Raw genomic sequence first — 21,671 nt, 5'->3', positions numbered from 1 at the left:
ACTATTGCCATATTATATAAAATATAAATAATACTGACTGTAGAACGTTGCACAAAAACAATATATTTTCTATTAGGTTATATTTTCAGGAGTACATACTCTTCTAAAGGATATATTTAATTGATTTCTCTGACTAGCAGATTTTTGCGCTATGTTTATTATTTTATATAGTGGAATAGTGTGCTAGCATAGAAAATATTATATAACCTTCAAAACAAAAGTGGTCAAGTGGGAGGAGGAGTGGGAGAGGGAGGGAGAGCGGGAGCGGGAGCGGGAGCGGGATCGGGAGCGGGAGGGGGAGGGAGAGGGGGGGTGGGAGTAAAACGTCAGCAGAGGCTGAGGAGAGGGCGGGGGAGTGAACGCGATAACACCCAGCCTCGCTCGAGCCACTTCCGCCCCAACCAGATAAGCGCCGGCCGGCCGGCCGGCCCAAGTGAGCCAGAACAAACCCAGAAAAAAGCGAAAGTGAGCCAGAACATACAAATACACCCTACTCTTACAAAATAATCATTAAATGGAGATTTTTATTTTTTACTCAAAAAAAATAGTCATTATTTTCGGTCCCTGCATATTAATGCTCAACAAGTAAACTTAACTTATATTCGATTTTGCAATTGAAGCCTAGTACTCACATTAAAAAGACTAGTAAACTAAAATATATATACTTATGTATTTTCAGTAGTTTTTGTAAAGGAATTTTTCTTTAAAACCAGTAAAATCAACTGCCCAAATAAAGGGAATTTTTAAGACTAAGCAAATAATTACCTTAGTTACTAACTTTTTATAAAAATTAAAAACCTAATACATATTTTTTAAATTCGATTATCTATTGAAATATTACGTTTGTAAGCTTAATCAGATAAAATCAATTGTCCTAAAAATAAAAAAATGATTTTTTAAGATTTAGCAAAGACTTACCTTAGCTACTATAAAACTGAGATTTTATAATTTTACCATTTAATTTCCATTATACATTTATTTTCTCAGAAATCACATAACCACCTTGGATGGCAATTGGGATGCCCAGCATGATACCCTGCGATCTCTGCATTTATCCGATAATGATATTACGGAAGTGGCGCTAGGAGGTGGATCTCTGGAGGTGATCTCCCAGAATGACAGCAGTTCCCAGCCCTCCAGCTTGGCCGCCGTGCAGACGAGATTGGAGACGAGTAACTCCCTGTATCCACCATCACCCAGTTCCGCGGATCGAACTTCGGGTGGTCGTCCCTTTGAGCAGCTGCAAAAACTCCTCTGGCTGGACTTGTCCAACAATCGTATCTACCATGTGGCAGGGAACTACTTACCTCGCTCCCTGGTGACCATGGATTTGTCCAGTAATCTGCTCACCGTTTTCCCCCAGCAACTTTTTGAACAACTTCCCGAGTTGAGGATCGTGAGTTTGAGGGACAATCTAATACGAAGTGTTCAGTGGAAGGAACTGCAAGTGAGGCCGCTGCGAATGCATTTAGAACGCCTTGATCTTGGCCAGAATTGCATTGAGAGCCTGGAATCGGACTATTTCCAGCAGAACTACTCGGATGTCCATCTGAGGGCCTTGAATCTGGAGCAGAACTTTGTGACCCAACTGCCGGACGCGGTGTTCAAGGCCACTGGGATAGCCCATCTGGTATTGGCCTTCAATGCTATTAGTCGGGTTCATCCTGCGGCCTTTGAGGGTCTGACTGAAACGCTGGAGTATCTGGATCTGGAGAGGAACCGACTGACCACGGTTCCCGTCGCCTTATCCTCCCTGCATCGCTTGAAGTACCTATACCTCACCTCAAATCAGATCAGTCAGCTGGGAAATCTTCCCTCGTTCACTGAGAATCTACGTGTGCTCAGCTTGAGTGGGAACAACTTTACCATGATTCCCGTTTTGGGTCTGAAGAACTACACACAGCTGTCCTACTTAAACATGGGTTATAATTCCATAGGGGATATTCCCGAGGGCATCTTTGCCGTGGATTCCTGGGGCAGCAATTTACAGACTATACTTCTCCGAAACAACAAGATAACCCATCTGCACCTCGGTTCCTTTGCGGGACTGGAGCAAATACAGGAGATTAGTTTGAGCTTCAACGATATTACCATTCACCATCCGCTGGTCTTTGAAAATGTCTCAAGAACCCTTAAGATTCTGGAACTATCATTTGCGGTTTTCCCGGCCAGAAGTATGGAGAGTCTGGACCCCTTGGATGCCCTGCTACCGCTCTCCCAGCTCATTTGGCTGGGACTGGACAATAATAACCTGAAGCAGGTCTCCAACGAATCCTTCGCCCAGATGAGGGAGCTGAGCTACATTAATCTGAGCTTCAATCAGCTGAAGACACTGCCCCGCGGACTCTTTCAGTCCGATGTTCATAGTCATTTGGTGGAAATTGATTTGTCCTACAATGGATTGGAGCGTCTGGAGGCGCAGACATTCCACAGCCTCGGGGATCTGCAGACACTCAACCTGCAATCGAATCGCCTGAGGACCATTGCCCGTCAGGCCTTCCACAATCTGGAGTTCCTACGCTACTTGGATTTGTCGCATAATCGTCTGGTTAATATATCTCACGGGGCCTTTACTGTTCTGCCCAACTTGGCTGCCTTGGATCTGATGCACAATCAGCTGTGCTCGTTGTCCTTAAAGTCCTTCCTGTATGTTTCTAATACCACAACACCACTGCGTCTGAATGTGAGTCACAATCACATAGCTAGTTTCTTCGACGAACTGAGCAGCTACATGTACATCTACCAGCTGGACATTAGTCACAATCATGTCTCCAAGTCGGATAGCTTTACGAACTTGGCCAACACCCTGCGGTTCCTTAACTTGGCTTATAATCAGCTGGGTTCCCTGCAAAGTCATGCCTTTGGGGATTTGGAGTTTCTCGAGATCTTGAACGTAGCCCATAATAATTTAACCTCGCTGAGGCGACGCAGTTTTCAGGGCCTGAATAGCCTGCAGGAATTGGATTTGAGTCACAATCAGCTGGAGCAACTGCAAGTGGAGCAGTTTTCCAACCTCAGGAAACTCCGGATTCTTCGCATTAATTCAAACAGGTTAAGAGCTCTTCCTAGAGAGGTTTTTATGAACACCCGACTGGAATTCCTCGACATCGCGGACAATCAACTGAGTGTCTGGCCGGTGCCCGCTTTCACCGACATCGGCTTCACCCTGCGCTCCATTCAGATGTCGCACAACAATCTCGAATATTTGGACGCCTCGATGTTCATCAACTCGCAGTTTCTGTACGACATCAGTTTGGCCAGGAATCGCATCACCATACTGCCGGACAACACGTTCAGTTTCCTGAACAATCTGACCAACTTGGATCTCTCGCAGAATCCTCTAGTGACGACCAACCTGCGGGAGGTGTTTGTCCACACACCGCGCCTGCGGCAGTTGAGCCTCCACCATATGGGCCTGTATGTCCTGCCACCGCTGAAGCTGCCCCTGCTCTCCTACCTCGATGTGAGTGGCAACTATCTGCAGGAGCTGTCGCCACTGGGTTCGCTGCGCCACCTGCGTCACGTCAATGTCTCGCACAACAAACTCACGAATGCCAGTTGTGCAGCGGAGCATTTGCCTCCCTCTGTAAGAGTTTTGGATCTGGCCCACAATCCACTGAGGAGAATTACCCTACACGATCTGGCCAGTTTGCGGCATCTGGCGGAGCTGAATATCCTGGATGTAAAGGTGGCCAATCCGCAGGCCTTTTCCAAGCTGCGTTCGCTGAGGAAACTGCATGCCAGTTCGCATGCCAATCTGGGTGAGATTGTGGCCAGGATGCCGGGATTGCAGCAGCTGAGGGTTCACTGTTTGGAGCCCAACATCAACCAGCAATTGTTTGCTAAGTTAGCTAATAATACGAAAATCCGGCTACTCGAGCTTTATGGCAGCAATGTCCAGACCATAGCACCCGATGTGTTCAGTGGTCTTTCGCGCAGTCAGCGACTGCAGGTGCAGATTTCGCACACCAGGATCTCGGATCTTCCGCCGGGGATCTTCTATGCATTGCGAGAGGTGCCCCACCTGTCCATCGATATCTCGCACAATCGCATCAACGCCTTGGCCGCCGATAGCTTTTATCCGAACAAGAGCTACTGGGATGCCGTGGGCACGAGGAGCATCATGGGCGGTCTGATCACCTCGCACAATCCGCTGGAATGCGAGTGTGGGCTGGTGTGGTTCGGCCACTGGCTGCGGCGCTGGCTGAGGGAGTCCGCCCAGATCAAGGTCATCCAGAAGGACGACCTCAAGCGCATGGTTCAGGTGAGTCGATCTGCAGGGCTCTCTACTCCACTTTTGTATATTTTTTAACCTTGTGTTAATCTTGATTTTTGACCCAAAGTTACCCCTATCGATTGCCGATATGCGCGTAAGCTTTTATATGTTTTTATACCTCTTTTTTTGGTGGATATTGGTGCAAAGTAAAGGTTTACTAAAAATTTTATTTAAATATCGATTAAAAATGTAACTTGAAATATATTTGAAAATATCTAACAGTTAATATAACCAAAAATAACAAACAGTTTAGTAACTATTGATTCAACTAGAAAGCTAGCTAGAAATATTAGTTATAACTAACAGTTAAAATTACTAACAGTTAAAGTAAATAACAGTTAAAAACACTAGCAGTTAAAGTAAATAACAGTTAAAATAACTAACAGTTGCTTTATTCATTCAACTTAAGTTTTAAACCGAATTAATTGAATTAACAACTGCTTTTATTATCAAATTTCTATGTTTGTAATCATAAAAATTTAACCTTATAATCATTCTAGATTAATTTTGGATTTTAAATGCAACACAAAGTATACATAAATTTGACTTTGCATTAATATCCTAACTTCGAAGAATCGAAGTATCTATAAGAAAAAATCCCTTGACAACATATCCTTATTCGATTTATTTCTATATCCCCAGCGAGCCCGTGCCAATACCTGCCACGATCCCACTTCGGGTCGTCACCTGCCCATCCTGGAGATCTTTCCCGAGGATCTGCTGTGCCAGGCGAGCGCGCTGAGCAGTTCGGGCCAACGAATATTCCTGTTATCCTTCGCAATGGCCCTGCTGATACCTATTGTGATGACCACCATGACTCTCTGATGTTGGCTTTAGTTGCCGGCGAAGTAAGTTTCTTAATAAAACACTCACATCGAACCGGAAGAAGACTCTGCTGAAGACACTCAACTTATGACGGTTGCCTGTATGATATGTACATATATAAATATATATAAAAGAGAAGTACGAACTTAAACTAATCGGTAGCTACGAATTTTTGGGATTTAGCTAATTGTGAGAGGCGGCCCCGTAACAATAAAGATACAGTTAATTGAAAGACAAGCAAATCGGTTTATGTCCACTCGTAATTGATAAGTTTTATATGCATACGAACAAGTATATTTATAAGTAGTGGAACAAATGTCATGTGCTGGGCTAATTCTTTCATTTAAGTTTCTTCCAACTACTGACTATGATTTTCGTGTCACCAAAAGTAATTTCTTCCGCTCATAAACTTCCAGCAAAAAGTTATAGTTGCCTAGAACTCAATGTTATTCAACCGAACATTATTATCCTCCTCATTTCATCGCCCAATGCATGACTTTGTGTCTTGGCCAACATTTAAGGTAATTAATGCAATTGATTACGTACACAAAACCATAAACACTCACACACCAGCGAACATATGATGATTCCTAACACTCACACACACTTAGAGCCTAGTTAATGAACAATTTTGCATCTCCATAGATCAACCTAGAACCATAAGTTGTTAATAATAATAGTTATACAACTATTTTTAAAACCAAAAAGAAGAAAAACAGCATTTGCAAACTAAACTAGTTTTATTTGCCTATTATTTCCAATTTAGACAAGGCCAATAAGTACATTTAACTATAAATATAAATACAAATACACGTTTAGATAAATCGAGATATATAAAACGATATACATACTGATAACATGAACAATTATTGGATAGCAATTATTAATTGTTTTTTAAGCAAGAGTAGCGGACATTGCACAACTAAAGGCAAAACTAGAAGAACGGTTTGCAGATTTTAACAACACACACGCAGACATATATAAGTACATATCAGTTTGGCAAAAAAATAATAATAATAATAATGGTAAATTAATGAAAAGCATAATCGTGTCATATACAGACATACACACGACTCCAAGCAATTTAACTGAGAGGAATAAATTACAAAATAAAAACGTTCCCTTGTTTTTTGTGTTTTTTATTCCGTTCATTACTCGCCATTTCATTCGATTTTTTTTCTGGTTTCCAACTTTTTCATATTATTTCGGTTACAACAATGACAATCGTGATACTAATTGTAGTTGTTTACACGACGATGATGCAAAATGCACAAGTAAAATAATAATAATAATGATATTGATAAATAAACTATTGAATGAGACAAAGTGAACAAATGAATTATGGCAAAACAAACACTCTGAAAAAAGCTGCTGGTATTGCTCGTTTCAGTTTTTTTTTTTACCAAACCATTATTTTAATTTTCTACCCCACAAGCCAGGCGTCCCAAAAAACAAAACCAAATCCCAAATGGAATTTTTATCAAATAATATTGTACATACATATAGCGAAACGGAATGGAATGTTCATTATGTTTATTCAAGCCAGCGTTTATTTCCAATTATTTTTTCATTTAATACTCAGCGGCTAAAAAATACGAAATTTAAATAAAAGCAAAAGAACGAGAAAGAGAAGTTAAAGTAGTGAATGAAAAACTGAAAATGAATATCGATACAGAAAAATTGAATATGAAATAAATATAAAAACGCTAGAAATATTAACCCTTTGTGTTTGACGGGCATGGGAATTGGTTTTATTCGTTTCGATTTGGCCACAGAAAATTGCAACAGCCGAGGTGTTTTTTCTCATTTTGTTTTGTTTAACCCCTATCAGGTGCAGACCCCAGAGATTAGCCCCCCAGTAAGGACTCGTGCTCCTGTTGAGCCAACTGAAACTCCGGATACGGATACGGGCTGCCCTGCAGCTGTTGACCCTTTTACACATTTTAGTGTGAAACTTGACTCGGGGCAAAATAAGTTGCCGCAAATTATGTGCGGGAGACGCGGTTGCCCCAGGTGGCACGATTCTCGCCTCTCACTTCCTTGTAGCACTTTCCCCCACTGTCTCGCATAAAAGCAGCACGTGAAGCGCGATGAAACGAGCGGGAAATTTACAAGGACCAAAGGGGCAAGAACAAGGAAGAACCGGAGGAGCCCCTGGTCAGGCCATAATTGGATTATCGACGCTCAAAAGTGTTTCAATGAGTGCATTCCAGTGCAACCAGATCTTGTTGGCCACCCTCGCGATGGAATGACGTTCTGAGGAATATGTGATAAAATTTACGGATACTCTTTAGTATCAGTTAATTGGAAACTTTCCTTAAGATAATAATAATGATAGTGAAGTGATACAAAATTATAAGAGGATCAACATTATTAATTACTTTTCTGAAAAGAAAAGAAATCCAATCCATAAATCCTTTACAACAGCTGAAAGAAATATGTAAACTAGCTGGAAATATAGCTAAAATGAATTAAGCTTTCATTTTATTTTAACTTTTCTGCAGAAATATCTAAAGATAATACGCCAGATTCATTTATTGCTTTTATCCATTTTTAGACATTTTTTTTACATTTTGTATACAGTTTGTATCTTAATTAAGTAATTACTTAATTATTAGATTAAATTAGAAAATCAACTTCTAAGGAACTTCACAACTGGGCCCCGAGAAAAATTGTTGCGCCTTTCATATTCATTAAAACAATCACAAATGTAAATAATTCCGGTCATCAGTTGGGTAGTCGTACCGCCCGAGCAGCCGCTCTATAAATAATCCCGACCACTGATGCTCCTTTGAGGGTATTTTCAGGCTCGTCAAGCAGGATTCCCTTTTCAGCTTGTGTGCGGTGTTCCTTATTTTTCGAGTGCGTGTGTGGGGTGCTCTTGTGTTTTTTTTTTAGGGGATAACTGAAACCTTTCAGCGCTTTTAAGGCTTTCCTTTTCCCCTCGCCTCCTCGTGGATATAGAGAATATGGCCGCGAATGGCGGGTCTGTGTGGTTGTACTTGTTGTTCCTGCGGAGTCCTTTATGCGGCCCGGTTTTCTCTCCCCATGCCGGAGATTGCATGTCGATGCGACTTAATTGCATTTCAGACAGTCCTGCCGACGAGCTGTTCGCCCGGTTCCCTTTCCCCCGATTTTCCCCCTGCTTCACCCCGGCTTACGGAATTTCCCTCCTTTCACATACGGCTTTCTCCGCTCGCCTTTTGCAGTTTTCCCCTCGCCATTTTGCGTGTTGGGCGGAAGGAAGCGGCACTAAGTACAAGTTGTCGGTGGGGATTGCACTGCAGCTGCAGCGGCAACTGCACCTGCTATTAAAAATTGCTACACTGTTAAAAATGTTTGCCTACAAGCTAGAAATATTTTTAAAATTTCAAAGGTTTAGGGAATTCTACTGGGGATTTAAAAAAATATTTTTTTCAGTAAAAATAAATAAAAAAGATCTTAAAAACCGTAGATAAACATTCAAAGTCAAATCTTTAACCCAATTACTTACTTTTTAATTTAAAATTTTTAAAAATATTTTTTTTCAATAAAAATAAATACGAAAAGATCTTAAAAAACAGTAAATAAAAATACTAATTCAAATCTTTAACCCAATTACTTATTTTATAATTCTCTAACAATATAAAGAATAAAGATTTTATGATTTATGATGCTATGATCCAGAAAAAACAGCTTTCTAGATCTTAAAAGTAAGCCGAGTCGATTCCATGTTTTATTCTCAAAATCAAGAAGACGAAACTACTTGTACCTCTATTTCAAGACTGAATAATTTTGAAAAACAACACCTAGGTCAAATTTCTTCTCGTATTGAAAAAAAAACCTGTTACATTTGGTTTCAGTGTACACATACTGACGTGCATAGTAGTGCATACGGCTACTTACCTTACCTGTTTTTACCTGTATAGCCCGGCTAACAAGTATCGATATTGTTTCAGCCACATCTCAGCCGAAAGTGAAAGGAAGTGAGCTGCTTGGGGAGCGCCATTAGGAGTTGCAGAGCAATTTAATAGCCACCAAGGAGCTGACGCCCGAAAAACTAAACGTTAAGTTTACCTCGCAGGCATGTTGCCACACATTGGGGATAGAATGGTGGGTTTTAGGGGGAAAAGGGGATTGAGATCCGGGCAGAGCACACTTGGCTGTCAAAGCCGGCGACGAGCAGGTAAATCCAAATCCACCCAATTTGCCTGGCACTCGCCGCCACTCACCATTACTAATGCAGATATGCCAACTATCGGGGAATCCAAGGGGGGTTGAAAAAGGGGGTTGCAAAGGGGGGGGGGCAGGGGCGTAGTGGCTAGCAGGACTAGCCGGCATAGCAGTAATGGCAAAAACCGCCGACAAATCTGCTGCATTGCCCCCCACAAGCTATCCACCAATTTTAGGGGAAAGAGGAGAGATGTTGGGGAAAACTGGGGTAGGAAAACGGGGAAACTAGGAAAAGGGGACGCTTCCCGTCGCGCCAGCGGGCAAACTAACAGAGTGCTTATTTTAACGAAGTTACAACAACTTTTGCAATACAAACAGTAATGCCAGGGCAGATTCACACTCGGCACAACAGTCCTGGCAGCAAGGATGCACGGACACAGATGCAGACACACCGACATATTCACATACACAGACACAGGCGAAGATACACATCCACGTGCTGTGCAGCTCACTGCTCCTGAAAGTATGCAACAGCATTGGAAATGCTAAAAAAATTAAAAGAAATCGGCGAAAAGTAGATGCTCTTTGGTGGGGGAAAAATCCATTCAATATCTGAAATTAAGACTTTTCCATTTATTTCAATAGCATCTAATAAATTCTTCTACTAAAAAGGCAAGTAACAGTTAATGTGAATAAGGAGATCTCTAAAAATTAGCCAAGTTAATTTTGTAAATTACATTAACCTAATTAAAATTGAGAAAAACACAAATTGGATACAACAAAAAATAAACGTATATTTATAAAATCATAGAAAAATCATAGAAACATTTTTAAAAACTTCAACTATTTAAGTTTAAAATTAGTTTAAAATCTTTTTTCAATAAAATTGTATTTTTAATTGTCGGATTTTTAGAACCAATAAAAATTGATTTTTATTTTATAAACATTTTTTTTAAATATTTGCATTAAACCTATCTCACATTTTAGTTACAGTTACTGAGGCTCCACTGTATTACTTTCTTGTCACCCAGGGGACATCAATCCAATTGTTTCCTGCGTCACAACGAATACCCTGGTATTTCCCCAAAAGGAAGCTAAAACCGGGGAAAGGGCATTCAAAAAATTCAGCCAACGTGTGTTAGTTGCTATTTCAGTTCCGTTCAGAACGTCGGTTAGGGGCAAAACTGCAGCCATATATATATACGAACATGGAGAGGAGGAGGGGGACTATAAGGGAACGGAGTGAATTGGAGCTGTGCACCACTAGAAACTTTACGACATGCAAAAATTGTGAGCAGAGAGCGGATATAATTGTCGGTCTTCTCGTAACTTTGCCGTGGGGAGCAGATTAGTTGATTTGTACACACTCGCATACACACACACACACAGTTTGAGGGGGGTCTAGGGGGGTTTAGGGAGGTTTACTGGACTCCGAACCACACGGAAGAGTAAAACGAATCCTTTTAACCAAATGATATGCACTGAACAATTGTTCACTGCTGCACTTTTTTTCCAAACCCCCCCTTTTTCTAACCCCATTTTCAGTATCTGCTGTGTGTTTGACCAAATGTGGGGCAGTAAGGAACAGTTTGTTGTTGTTGTTTTCCCAGTTGTTGCACTGGGCATTGCTCTAACTTTTCCACCACATCGCAATTTAATTTTATAGTCGAAAACACACAGAGCAGCGGTTGTTTCACTGGGGCTTCCCATGCGGTCTTCCCACCATTTCTATATAGGATTATCTGCGCTGTCCTGGGTTCGTTCCCCCAACCGGTTTATGGTTATTTCGGCTGGCGAATCAAAACTAAATCATAAACGATTAGCTAGCCGCTCGACTACACTGATTAAGGTAAATATAGCAGAAGGAGAAGGACTACTACCTTCGATTCCTGATGATGGCGATGATTCTCCCATCGGGACCTCTAACTTCGGCTCAAATCAGTTGGCAGGACATACATGACTGAGCAATGCAGATGATTTCGACGAGCTAAGAGGGGAGCCAACGTCATGTGAGCCCGGCACAAAGAGATGAAAGAGGAAAGGAGTGGATGTGGATGGATGGCAGAGGAAATGGAGACCATCATGTTGACGATAGAGGAACTCGGGACTCAGAAGCCAGGACTCAGAACTCAGGACGCAGGGCAAGGATAATGGCCAGAGGTGGCTCGACGGAGGCCAGAGAGCAATTATGTGATTTCTGAGTGGCAAATTCCGCAGTTGCTTGAGAGAAGGACCCTCCAAGGTGGAAATTAAATCACAGTTTCAATCAATTCATTTTTCGACACCGCAAAGGAGTGGAACTCATCAATTAGTCAAGCAGAACACTTGTCAACTATAAGATTTATTTTTAATTTTGGGCAAAACAAAAAATTCAAAAAGGTGAGAATTTATTCATTTCTTTGAATTGATATTAAAGTACAATAAATTAACTAGATCAGTGAACTATAAAAATATTTATTTTCATTAAAATCTACTGAAAGAAAAATCAAATGAAAGCAAAATAAATAAAAAAGTAAACAAGCATTTAGATAAACAGGTTTATTTATATTTGAACTTTAAAGGGTAGCTAGACCTTGTGTAAATATTAATGTTTATTTTTGTTTCTTAGTTAAAATGTTATCTACCTATTTTTTGTTTACTAATTTTAGTAATTATATTTATTGATTCAGGTTTAGTAAAAAAGATTTTTTGCAGACTTAGCCAACTATTTATGTTTTAATAACAATAAGGCTGCTCCATTTGGATTATGCCCAGATACCAACACTTCAGTTGCATTAATGCCATTCCGAAACCCCAGTTATTTCGCACAAATCACTGCAACTCGATCCATGGCAAAACGCAGCTCGGTTTACAGGCCCGTGAGCATTTGGCCCGTTGCTTAGTTTAATTTGAGAGATAATCAAGTACCAGGGCAGATATGTGCAGATATATGTGCGTATGCATATATGCCGATGCATTTTCCCCTCATTTTCGGGGAGCGTGGACCGCGTTTTCCTAAAATCCTGTTGTTTTGCGGGAGTTTTCATTTCCGCGTAGCCGTTTGTTTTCTGGTTCGAATTTCGTTGATTTTGTGTGGCCAAAACAGACTGAATTTGGACTTTCGTACTTCATATGCCAGAGTTCTATTGCCAGAGAGCGAGAATCGAAATCAGAATCCAAATCCGAACCAGAACCTTCAGAACGGCCCTTTGAAGTACGTATACGGCACGCCCAGCGAAATGACCAACCAGCTTGCTGCTCATTGAAATGGAATCTAATCGGCTTTTGATTTTACAAGTCCTTTTCACAAAGTTTGCCGGTGGCTGTCGTATCGATGTGTGTATTACTCTATATATATACCTGCAGATATGGGGTGGGATATGCGGACAGTGTATTCGACTCCTGACCTCTTCTCCATCGTCTCTGTGGGTTGCCATTTGGCACTCGGCATAAGTATGCAATATCCGTTTCCGTTCGTTACGTTTGTTACCAAGGCTCGAACTTGAGCACAGACGCATCGAGATTACAGGGGAGTCCTGGGTAGTAGAGGACAGGAGAGTACAGTAGAGTGGAGTGGAGGACTCGAGTCCTTCCAGTGGCATCCACTTTTGACTTGGCAGGTGCCAACAAACCAGAGAACGTCGCTTATTGTAATAAGCATGAGTCAAAGTGCAATTTCTTTAGAAAGTTTGCCGGTGCTCTAGAAATACACACGTGCGAGGGCCTCTCGACGGTTCATAAAGAAATGTGTTTTTTTTTATATAAGGCTAAAAATAAAACAGGAGTGTTTAACTGTTTGGTTTTCAAGTATTTTTTCAAGAACTCTTAGGAAAAGTTTTTAGGATCCTTGTTTTTTACTACTCTACGCACTTGTCTTTTACTTTGGAATTTTTGTTAAATTTTTTTTTAGTTATTGAAGTGAAAAAAAAAATTATCAAATTGTTAAATGATTATAAGAACATGTAATATATTTTGCATTGCTTGAATTATAATTTTAAAAACTTTTTTTGACTTAACTATCGAATAACTTTACTTAAAATTCGATAAACTTTTCCAGCGAACCTCGCTTCTGATCCATCTATAGATGCAGACACATACAAATTGCATCTTTGAGATGCTTTGGCAGAGCTTAAGTCTTTTTTGGCCTATGGCACCGAATAATGTCCAGGAAGTGATAATATCAAGCTCACGAGAGCTCTCGGAATGCTCCCCAGTTGGAGTCCCAGTGGTGGGCCATCCTACAATCCCACCATCCTGTACATCATCCTTTTCCCGCTGTGCATTCAATTGGAAGCTCTAGAGCTCCCCACAATGTGTGAGTGAGTTTGAGTTTTTGGATGGGTGGGATGGATGGATGGGAGGAATGGGTGTCTGGGTGCTTTAAGCAGCCTGGTATCCTCGCTTTATCGTACATCTGGCATTTTATTATGCCACGCCTCCTCCTCTTTCGCCCCCTTTCCCTTTTCCGCCATGGCAAATGCCAATTGCAGAGCGGAAATTGCCGTCTGTCTGGCTTGATTTGCTGACCTGCCTTCAGTTTATTACGCCAAGTGATTTGCTGATTGATTTGTCACCTCTTGACCCTCGACCCTTTTTGGACCCCCCTTTTTCGTATTTACTTCTACGCCCCTCCCTTTCATTTCCAACTGCCGCATAGTTTGGCCACAAAACTAGTTAACGCCGGGTTATTTAATATTTAATTGCTTTGCCATATAATTACGTAAAAACATTAAAATATCTCTTATTTATTAGAGAGATCCCTCGGCTCCGGGATGCCGTGCTAAAAGTTGAGCTCCAGCCTTCCATCTCTCTGCTTTATTTTTGTTAAACAGTGGCAGCATTTTCGGTGGCAGCAGCAGCTCCACTGCCCCCTGCCATCTGCTATGCATTATACATTAATTATTTAAAATGTCAGAGTAGCAGGCTAGGCAGAAAGATGATGAGAATGGAAGCAGGGCAGCAGACCCACGGAGGGCCAGGATATTCAGGACTTTGCCAGGGTGGGGAGAGTGAATAATTTTAGTGGGCGAATGGCAAATGGCAGTTGGCATAACAAAGCGACGTTTCGGCTGAAATCTGAAATGGTTTCATCTCAATTCGTTTCTATTTCAAGACCATTGATTTCGGCTTTACTTTATGCAGACATTCTGTCATTTTTGAAGAAGAGCTTAGTATTTATAATATATATATTTTTGTCAATTAAATATTAGTTGGGAAAATTACACCAATTTAAGGTTTCTTTTTTTGCCGATAGATGGCGCCACTTTCGTGCGACTGCTTGGTTTGTATATCTCCATCTCTTTTACAAACATACAGCTGAATATGGGTATTTAATATTCGACTACTTGTTTGTTCTTGTTTTTTGTATAAAAAGTAATTCTAATTTCAGTTTGCATGTATGGAATGAAATATTCTTAACTTTAGAATACAACCGATTTAATTTTATACCTACATCTGTTAATTTATCTCTCTTTTATCTGTCATATATTTTATTAAAAGCGTCATAACTAGAATAACGGCATGTGAAGTTTATAACCAGCTCAAAATGAAGTTAACGGGCGAAGGAGCAGAATGCACAGGGACTTTGACAGGGGCTCAACTTTACTAACTATCCAAATATGCACATGGACTAACCGGCTAACCGACTGACTGACTGGCTAAGCTGTGCGGACCCAGAATTTGACGCCGGAACAATGACATGGGGGTACCTACGCCGGATATGCGAGAACCTTGCTTCTTTCCCTGCCCTCCAGGTGGAGCTAGGGTATAGGTATGGTATATGGGGTCCAGACAATCTCTGGTCCTGCCCCATCATAACCCCAACGAAATGAGGTTAATTAATGAATTGTTAATATCATTTGCGACCACACGTCGCCACATTTACCTCGTCCTCGTCCTTCGTCCTCGTCTTTCGTCCTTACTTCGTCCTCCTTCAGACTGTGCAAACAGTTGCTGCAGTGATCTCGCCTCTGCGCCTTGGCAGCTGCAACATAATATTATTATGAGGTGAAACTGGAAGGAGTGGGAGGAAAAGGAGGAGGTTTTTTCCGCCTGGGCGCCATCTGCTGCAATCCAATTTCCAGCTCGAACAATGTCAGAGTGTGAGTGTGTGTGTGTGTGTTTGCCGGTGCTTTATTATTTTAGCAGCACATGTCTACACACACACACAAGAACAGCAGCTCATTATTATTAAAATTTGTAGAATTTTTGGGTTGCAACTAAGCTGCATATAATTTTGGCCACCCAACTCAGCAAACCCCCTGCAAAAAAGCCGAAACTCTCTTCCGTGTTGTGTTAAAAGATGCCGGTGGCCTCCTTCTGTACCCCTCTTTACCCCTTATCTACCCCCTACTCTCTGCATAATTCAAAGGCGCAACCGCAACTTGACAATTTGCTTGCAGCCAAAAACAGGAAAAGCAACAGCAACGGCAGCTGCTCCACGGAGGCAAAAGTCGCTAAAGATTTTCGGTACTTTTTCGCACACATAACTCTGTGTGGAAAAGTTGAGCCTCCCCAAACACACCCACCTCCATCCTCCACCCACTTTAAGCGTGGGGGGTGGATTAAGCTCTGATGCAAAACTTAATGGGCTGGCAATCTATTTTTAAGAAGTACATTGTTCTTTGAATATTGATACCACAGAAAGTAGGTTTACTTAAGAGATTAGTTGGGAGCAGGGAGCCGAGTTCTTGTTGATCTTTTTTATGCCAAAAACTTTGGTTTCAAACAAAAAATCAGACTCAAATCCATGGGGCAAACATTGAAAATCAAACACAACTTCAACATGTTATATTCAAATTCAATTTATATTAAATGTTACATTTTTGGAGAGCACCACACAATACATTTTTTCCATTTAATGGCAATTCCCAATCGCTATGCACTTGTCGGTGGCCGATTTGTTCGCATTTCAGATAAACCAAAATTGCCAAGGGAATTCTTGTTGAAAATCTGCAAAAATTTGTTAGCGCATTTGTGTCGGTTGCTGTTTCCCCCAGGCTGTTAAATGAATAAATTTTTGTAAACTAGCTCGGGCAATGCAATCTGTTTAAAACTCTTTAATTGACTCATTTTGAATTGCTTGGAATAATAAAATAATTCTGGCAAATTCTATGGCAAACAAATTTATGAAGGTTGAAAGAAATTAATAAATATTGATATTTATTTAACAATAAGAAAACACTTTTAAAACTTGTGTAAAAGACTATTTTTCTTGCTGAATTTTTAAGACTTTTTACCCCATAAAATAAAAATTTAAAGAATTTATTTCGTACTATATTTTTGTAGACCATTTTAAATACAGAAAATGACAACTAAAATAAAATAAAATAAATTGAACTTCGTCGAAAATCATTTGAAAATAGTGTTATGCCCTCTAAAAGCAGCTCCATAAATGTCTCTAGCTGGAAGTTCGTGTGGTTCCCCGATTACCAGCACGTGATCAAGGGAGCCCGTTTGAATTCACTAAAGAATAAAATTGAATTGAGTACGTGTGGTAATTGTCGTCGGCAACTTTTTGCAATCTTAAAGCCTTCGTTCCGGACGGCAGGACATGAAGAAAGGCATCATCTGAGAATTAAAGACCAAATTCGGTGGCTGAGGATCTGAAACTGAAAATCCATCAACCGTGAAATTCGCAGTCAAGCGTACAAAGAGCAGGGGGCTGCAATAGGAATAGGGAGAGGCAGAGGCAGAGGGAGAGGGGGTCTTAAGTCACCCGAAAACTAACCCCTGTCCATGACCACCCCTACTGCCATGACCACTTCCGACTGGGAACAAAGCGCGCGCCACAGCCTTGAGGCCATTAATCTTCAATGAAAGGCGTTTAATTTATTTGGTTTTAATTTAAATTTTGGCGCTACGATTTATAGGCCAAAGTTTTGATGCTGCCATACGAGGCGTCGCACTTGTCGGTTCTGTATTGCAATTGCTCTGGCTTCTGGCTGCTGGCTTCTGGCCATTGTTATTTGTTGTTGTTTTTGGCTAATTATAAATGTGGAACACGCAGCCGACGGTTTCAGATTGCGCGGATGGGGGTTCGTACTCGTCACAATACTAATTGCCGACTCACCATTAAATATGCTCTTGATAAGGCTATTTTTGGAGCAGATTATTAGCATAGATGCATCCGCGTCTTGATTGATTGCTATTTTTAGAAACTCATTTATCACTTAAGGGCCTTCTGGAGATACGATAAATTCTGATAAAGAGTTCAAGTTTCTTTAAATCAATAAACACCTGCTAAAAAGTTTGTTTAAAATTTTTAAACTAATAAAATTAATTTAAAGATATATTTAAGTTGAAAAAAATTAAATAAATAAGTGTAAGCTAACATTTTATTAAGGCCCAAAAAGGTTTACTTATCAAGGTTTACAAATAAACCTTCTCTAAAATTTGGAGTCTAAATTTAAGTTTGCTTTAATTTTTTTTTAAATATAAAATTTTTTTAAAATATAAATTGTTTTGTTTAAAAATTATAAAAAAAACTGTGTAGTACAGCAGGTATTTATTTTATTTAATTGTATTAAAGACTCTCAAAAACTACACTGTTAGATTCACTTAAAATATTTATATTACTGTTATTGATTCCCTTTCAAGTCCCCAAAAATATATTTTTGTATCAAAAGATTTTCCTAAGACCATCTAAAGGAGTCCCCTGCCCCGGAGGACACGACACTCACCAGGATAATATCATCCTTAGGGCAATATCCGCCCCAGCAGCGTGGTATAATCTCATTCTTCGGCGGAAAAGTTCTCGGTTGACTTGCTGCCTGTAATCTAAAAATAGGCAAACAACTCAATTCAAGCATCGCCGCCTACCATCGAACAACCGTATCTATATAGTAGCAATACCACTTCCACTTCCACCCAATCAATTGAAATCCACAACGTCATTTAGCCACATTAAGCATACGCCCTGTATGCCCTGTTTGCTCCGCTGCCACGGCCTATGAGCCAATGGAAGTGGCCCCGGCTTATTGTTGGCTCTGGGGTTAAATATATAAATATCAATTTCGGCCGAGGGGCAGGGAAGGCAGGGAAAGAGAAATAAAAGGGCCAAAAAACTAAATGCCAGCCACGTCGATTGCCAGATCAATTGGCCAAATGAAACGATGCGCGGTAACTATGTGTTGCGGCTCCCAAAGAACCACCCACTTTCATACCCACCTCATCAGCAGGCCACAACGCCCTCAAACAAAACAAGTTGAAAGCTTCTCCTGCTTATCTGCAGCTTCGATTTGCCAGGGAACCAACCCCCCTTGGCAACGTTCCACCAACAGTTCCCAGGACGCCCCTGCTCCTTCCTTCGCCCACATCGTTGTGGTTATAATTTTGTGGTCTTTTCCATTTTGCGGTCAACTCCAATTGGGATTTAATTTGTACTTCTTTGTTGTCGTTCGTTCGTATTTTATTGTATGCCAACCAGCTAACAACAAAAGCAACAATACTCCTGTGGCATTCGCCTTCGACGCTTTTACTACCCCCCTTGATCATTTCACCCCCTCTCCGAACAGCCCCCTTTTTCCATGCGCGAGTTTTTGAGTTTGAGCCTCGAACCGAAAATTCAATTTTTGTTTGGGGCTTTTCCGGTTGTTTGTGTGTGTGTATCTGTGTGTGGAAATGCAAAACCGAGTTTATCCACTCGAACTGTTAATGGGCATTTTGTATTTTATTTAATGTGAAAAGTTTCTGCCTGAAATATATATATATTTTTGGGGGCCCCTTTCCTCGATTTCCTCAACAGTCTAATTTGCATTGTTGTTCTTGTTGGCCGAAAAATCTGTTTCGCAGAAGAAAAGTTTATATTGTAATATTTTAATATTGTTGACTTGTAATTCAAGCGATTTAATTAGCCATTATGTGAAGACGGGGCCAAGCAGCGGGGTCCACTTAGAAACAAATTAGAGCAATGCTCTCTGAGTGGCCAAAAGAGGTTGGATAAACCAGAGTTGAAACAGTTGAGGTAATTATAGAGGGGGGAGAGGGGGGAGAGGGGGGAGAGGGGGGAGAGGAGGAGGAGGACAGACGAAGTATTGTCAACGCTGTGGAACAAATGAAGGCGGAAAGTCTGAAGTTTGTAAGGGTACTTTCATTTTTGTTTTGCATTTTCTAGGGGATAAGTTCATTTTATAGTTAATCGAATTCAGATTGGTCGTACTTTTTAAGCCTTTTAATTCTTTTCCCAATATTAAAATTTGATTAAAAAATTATCTCAAAAATCTTAAAAATATTTTAAGCTAGAGTTACAAAAAACTTATATATTATTTCTTTACAATTATCTATCATTTTATTTCTTTTTTTTCGGAAATAATCCACTTCAACTCGTTATACAGGTACTATTTATCCTCTTAATTATACTTTGTTACTACTTTCTAGTGAGACACATTAAAAAGTTTTCGAAATATTTCAAAGCTCTCTCAACGTGTCAAGAGTTTTCGCTATTCTGCCTCCAAGAGGGATTCCATCCACCATAATTTGACGCTTCCTTTTCATGTGGCGACAAACTGCTCAAGTTAACAAATTGCGAAGCGGAGAGCTCGAAAGGAATGGGTTTGGATACGGGATATGGGGTACAACTAGCCGAAATTCCGCCATGTGTGGCAGCCAGGCAAATCAAACATTAACTAGTTGTTGCAAGAGTAATCCCAGGGACCCGCCCGTCACCTTCCCCACAGCTCCCTCCGTTGACTTGCAGGCAAATGAACACGTTGAAATTTTAATAAGCCAGCCTAAAAGCAGCCAACGACATTTGCCAGCCAATTTGCAACTGCAGCAGCAGCGGCGAAAGGCAGCAGAGCGGTTGACGAAGACGAAAAGTGGCCCTGGAATATTCCGGCCATACAGAGGCTGACGGGATGGGTAATATTGGTAGCTGGGTAACAAGAGGGCCGGAAATCGCACACACACGGAGAAAGGAGAAAGAGCTACAAAATGCATTCGGAACTCCAATCCACAAACCATTTGTAACCTCTGGATTTGTCCACAAATTAGCAAGCATTGCAGGCCCCATAATTTTAGCCTGCCAAGCGAAACAGAAATGGTTTAATTAGAAAAGATTTGGCAAAAAGGTTTTCTCAATACTATAAATTGGAAATTATTAAAACATTCTATAAAAAGCGGACATCGTATTAAATATAAATACTTAAAATATTTATTTGTAATTCTTAGTAAAATTAAATATTACATTTTATTATTTTAATGTAATATAAATAAATATTTAATTTAATAATAAATAAAGGCAATTTAATTCTTCTGTAAAATCCTTAATTTATTAATATTATAAATTGGAAATTATTAAAACCTCCTGTAAAAAACATACATCGTAATAAAGATAAATACCTAAACTAATTATTTATAATTCTTAGTAAAATTTAATAATTTAATTCTACTGATAAATTCTTAATAAAGGTATGTTTCTTCTGAGTCCCTATTTCTCTCTTATTTTCTCTCAGTGCTGTTGGCCCTGTGTGCTGTCTGGCGGAGACTGAGCCTCAGCTGCTGGGCGCTTTTAATAAGGTGGCAGCCACAAATTTTCGCGACGACGTTGACGATGGCATTGCATTGCATGTTGTGCCAACGTCCAAATTAGAAAAGTCGCAAAGAAAAGCAATGCAAACAGGAGGACTAGAAGCCGGCTAAAAAGGGGGCGTGGCAGGGAAAGGAGGCTGAGGGGGGCTAAAGGCAAACCAACTGCGCCGGAAATCAAGTGTCACGTGATACATGCAACAACCACGTGCGGCTATAAATTGCATGTGCCGAGGCTGCAGAGGAAGTGCGGGAAGGAGCAGGAGGAGCAGGCAGGACCAAGAGGAGGGTCCTTCCCCCCCCCCCTCGTGTGTCTATGTGTGTGTGTGTTATGTTACTAATTATCTGACGGATTAGCTTAATTGGTAACAAGTGCACTTGCAGCCAACACACTTCACAAGCTAGACTCTGCGGCCGAACTACTCGAAAGTGGCATTAGCCTACTTTTTTTTTGGGTACTAGGGCTTGGTTCTCACTGAATTTTTGGCCTCCAAGTGGTCATGTGTGTGTGTACTCTGTACTGGGGCTTAGCTGGCTGTTCAGCCGGGCAGTTATAATTTTCACAGCCAAAACTGGGCTTAAAAACTTTTGCGGTTCTCGGTAAGGGTCCGGTTGTGAAGTGGAGGGGCCCTGGTTTTTCCAGGGGTCTAAACAAAAGCGGACAGGTCAACAAGCCGGCGAATTGGTCAGTGGTTCCACCATCCGCCAGGAAATTCCTGGAGATGAGCTGGGTAAATGCAATGGTTGTGGTCGGGATCGAGTGCGAATGTGAGAGCCGGCGAGGATTATCAGGCAGTCACAGTTTTTAAATCTGATTTGCAAAATGAGAAAGTTTAGCAATTGTGGGGGAAAGTTTACTCTTCCCCTTTTTTTCTGCTAATTTGGTTGGTTTATTTTGGGGTTGTAAAATAAA

The 21,671-nt window shown here is 40.7% G+C and overlaps 1 protein-coding gene across 1 annotated transcript in view; it reads left to right on the top strand.

Annotated features, from left to right (window-relative positions):
• LOC108062270 (chaoptin) overlaps positions 1-6,820 on the top strand; it is a 47,140-nt gene extending 40,320 nt beyond the window's left edge. Inside the window, exons 5-6 of the mRNA XM_044395149.2 lie at positions 988-4,264; positions 4,919-6,820. Coding sequence (XP_044251084.1) covers positions 988-4,264; positions 4,919-5,101 — 3,460 coding nt within the window. The 3' untranslated portion in view covers positions 5,102-6,820. The remainder of the gene's footprint in view (positions 1-987; positions 4,265-4,918) is intronic.
• Positions 6,821-21,671: the final 14,851 nt, after the last annotated feature.

Source organism: Drosophila takahashii, chromosome 2L (assembly GCF_030179915.1).
Source record: "Drosophila takahashii strain IR98-3 E-12201 chromosome 2L, DtakHiC1v2, whole genome shotgun sequence".
Lineage (NCBI taxonomy): Eukaryota > Metazoa > Arthropoda > Insecta > Diptera > Drosophilidae > Drosophila > Drosophila takahashii.
This window is presented reverse-complemented; position numbering and strand designations above follow the sequence as displayed.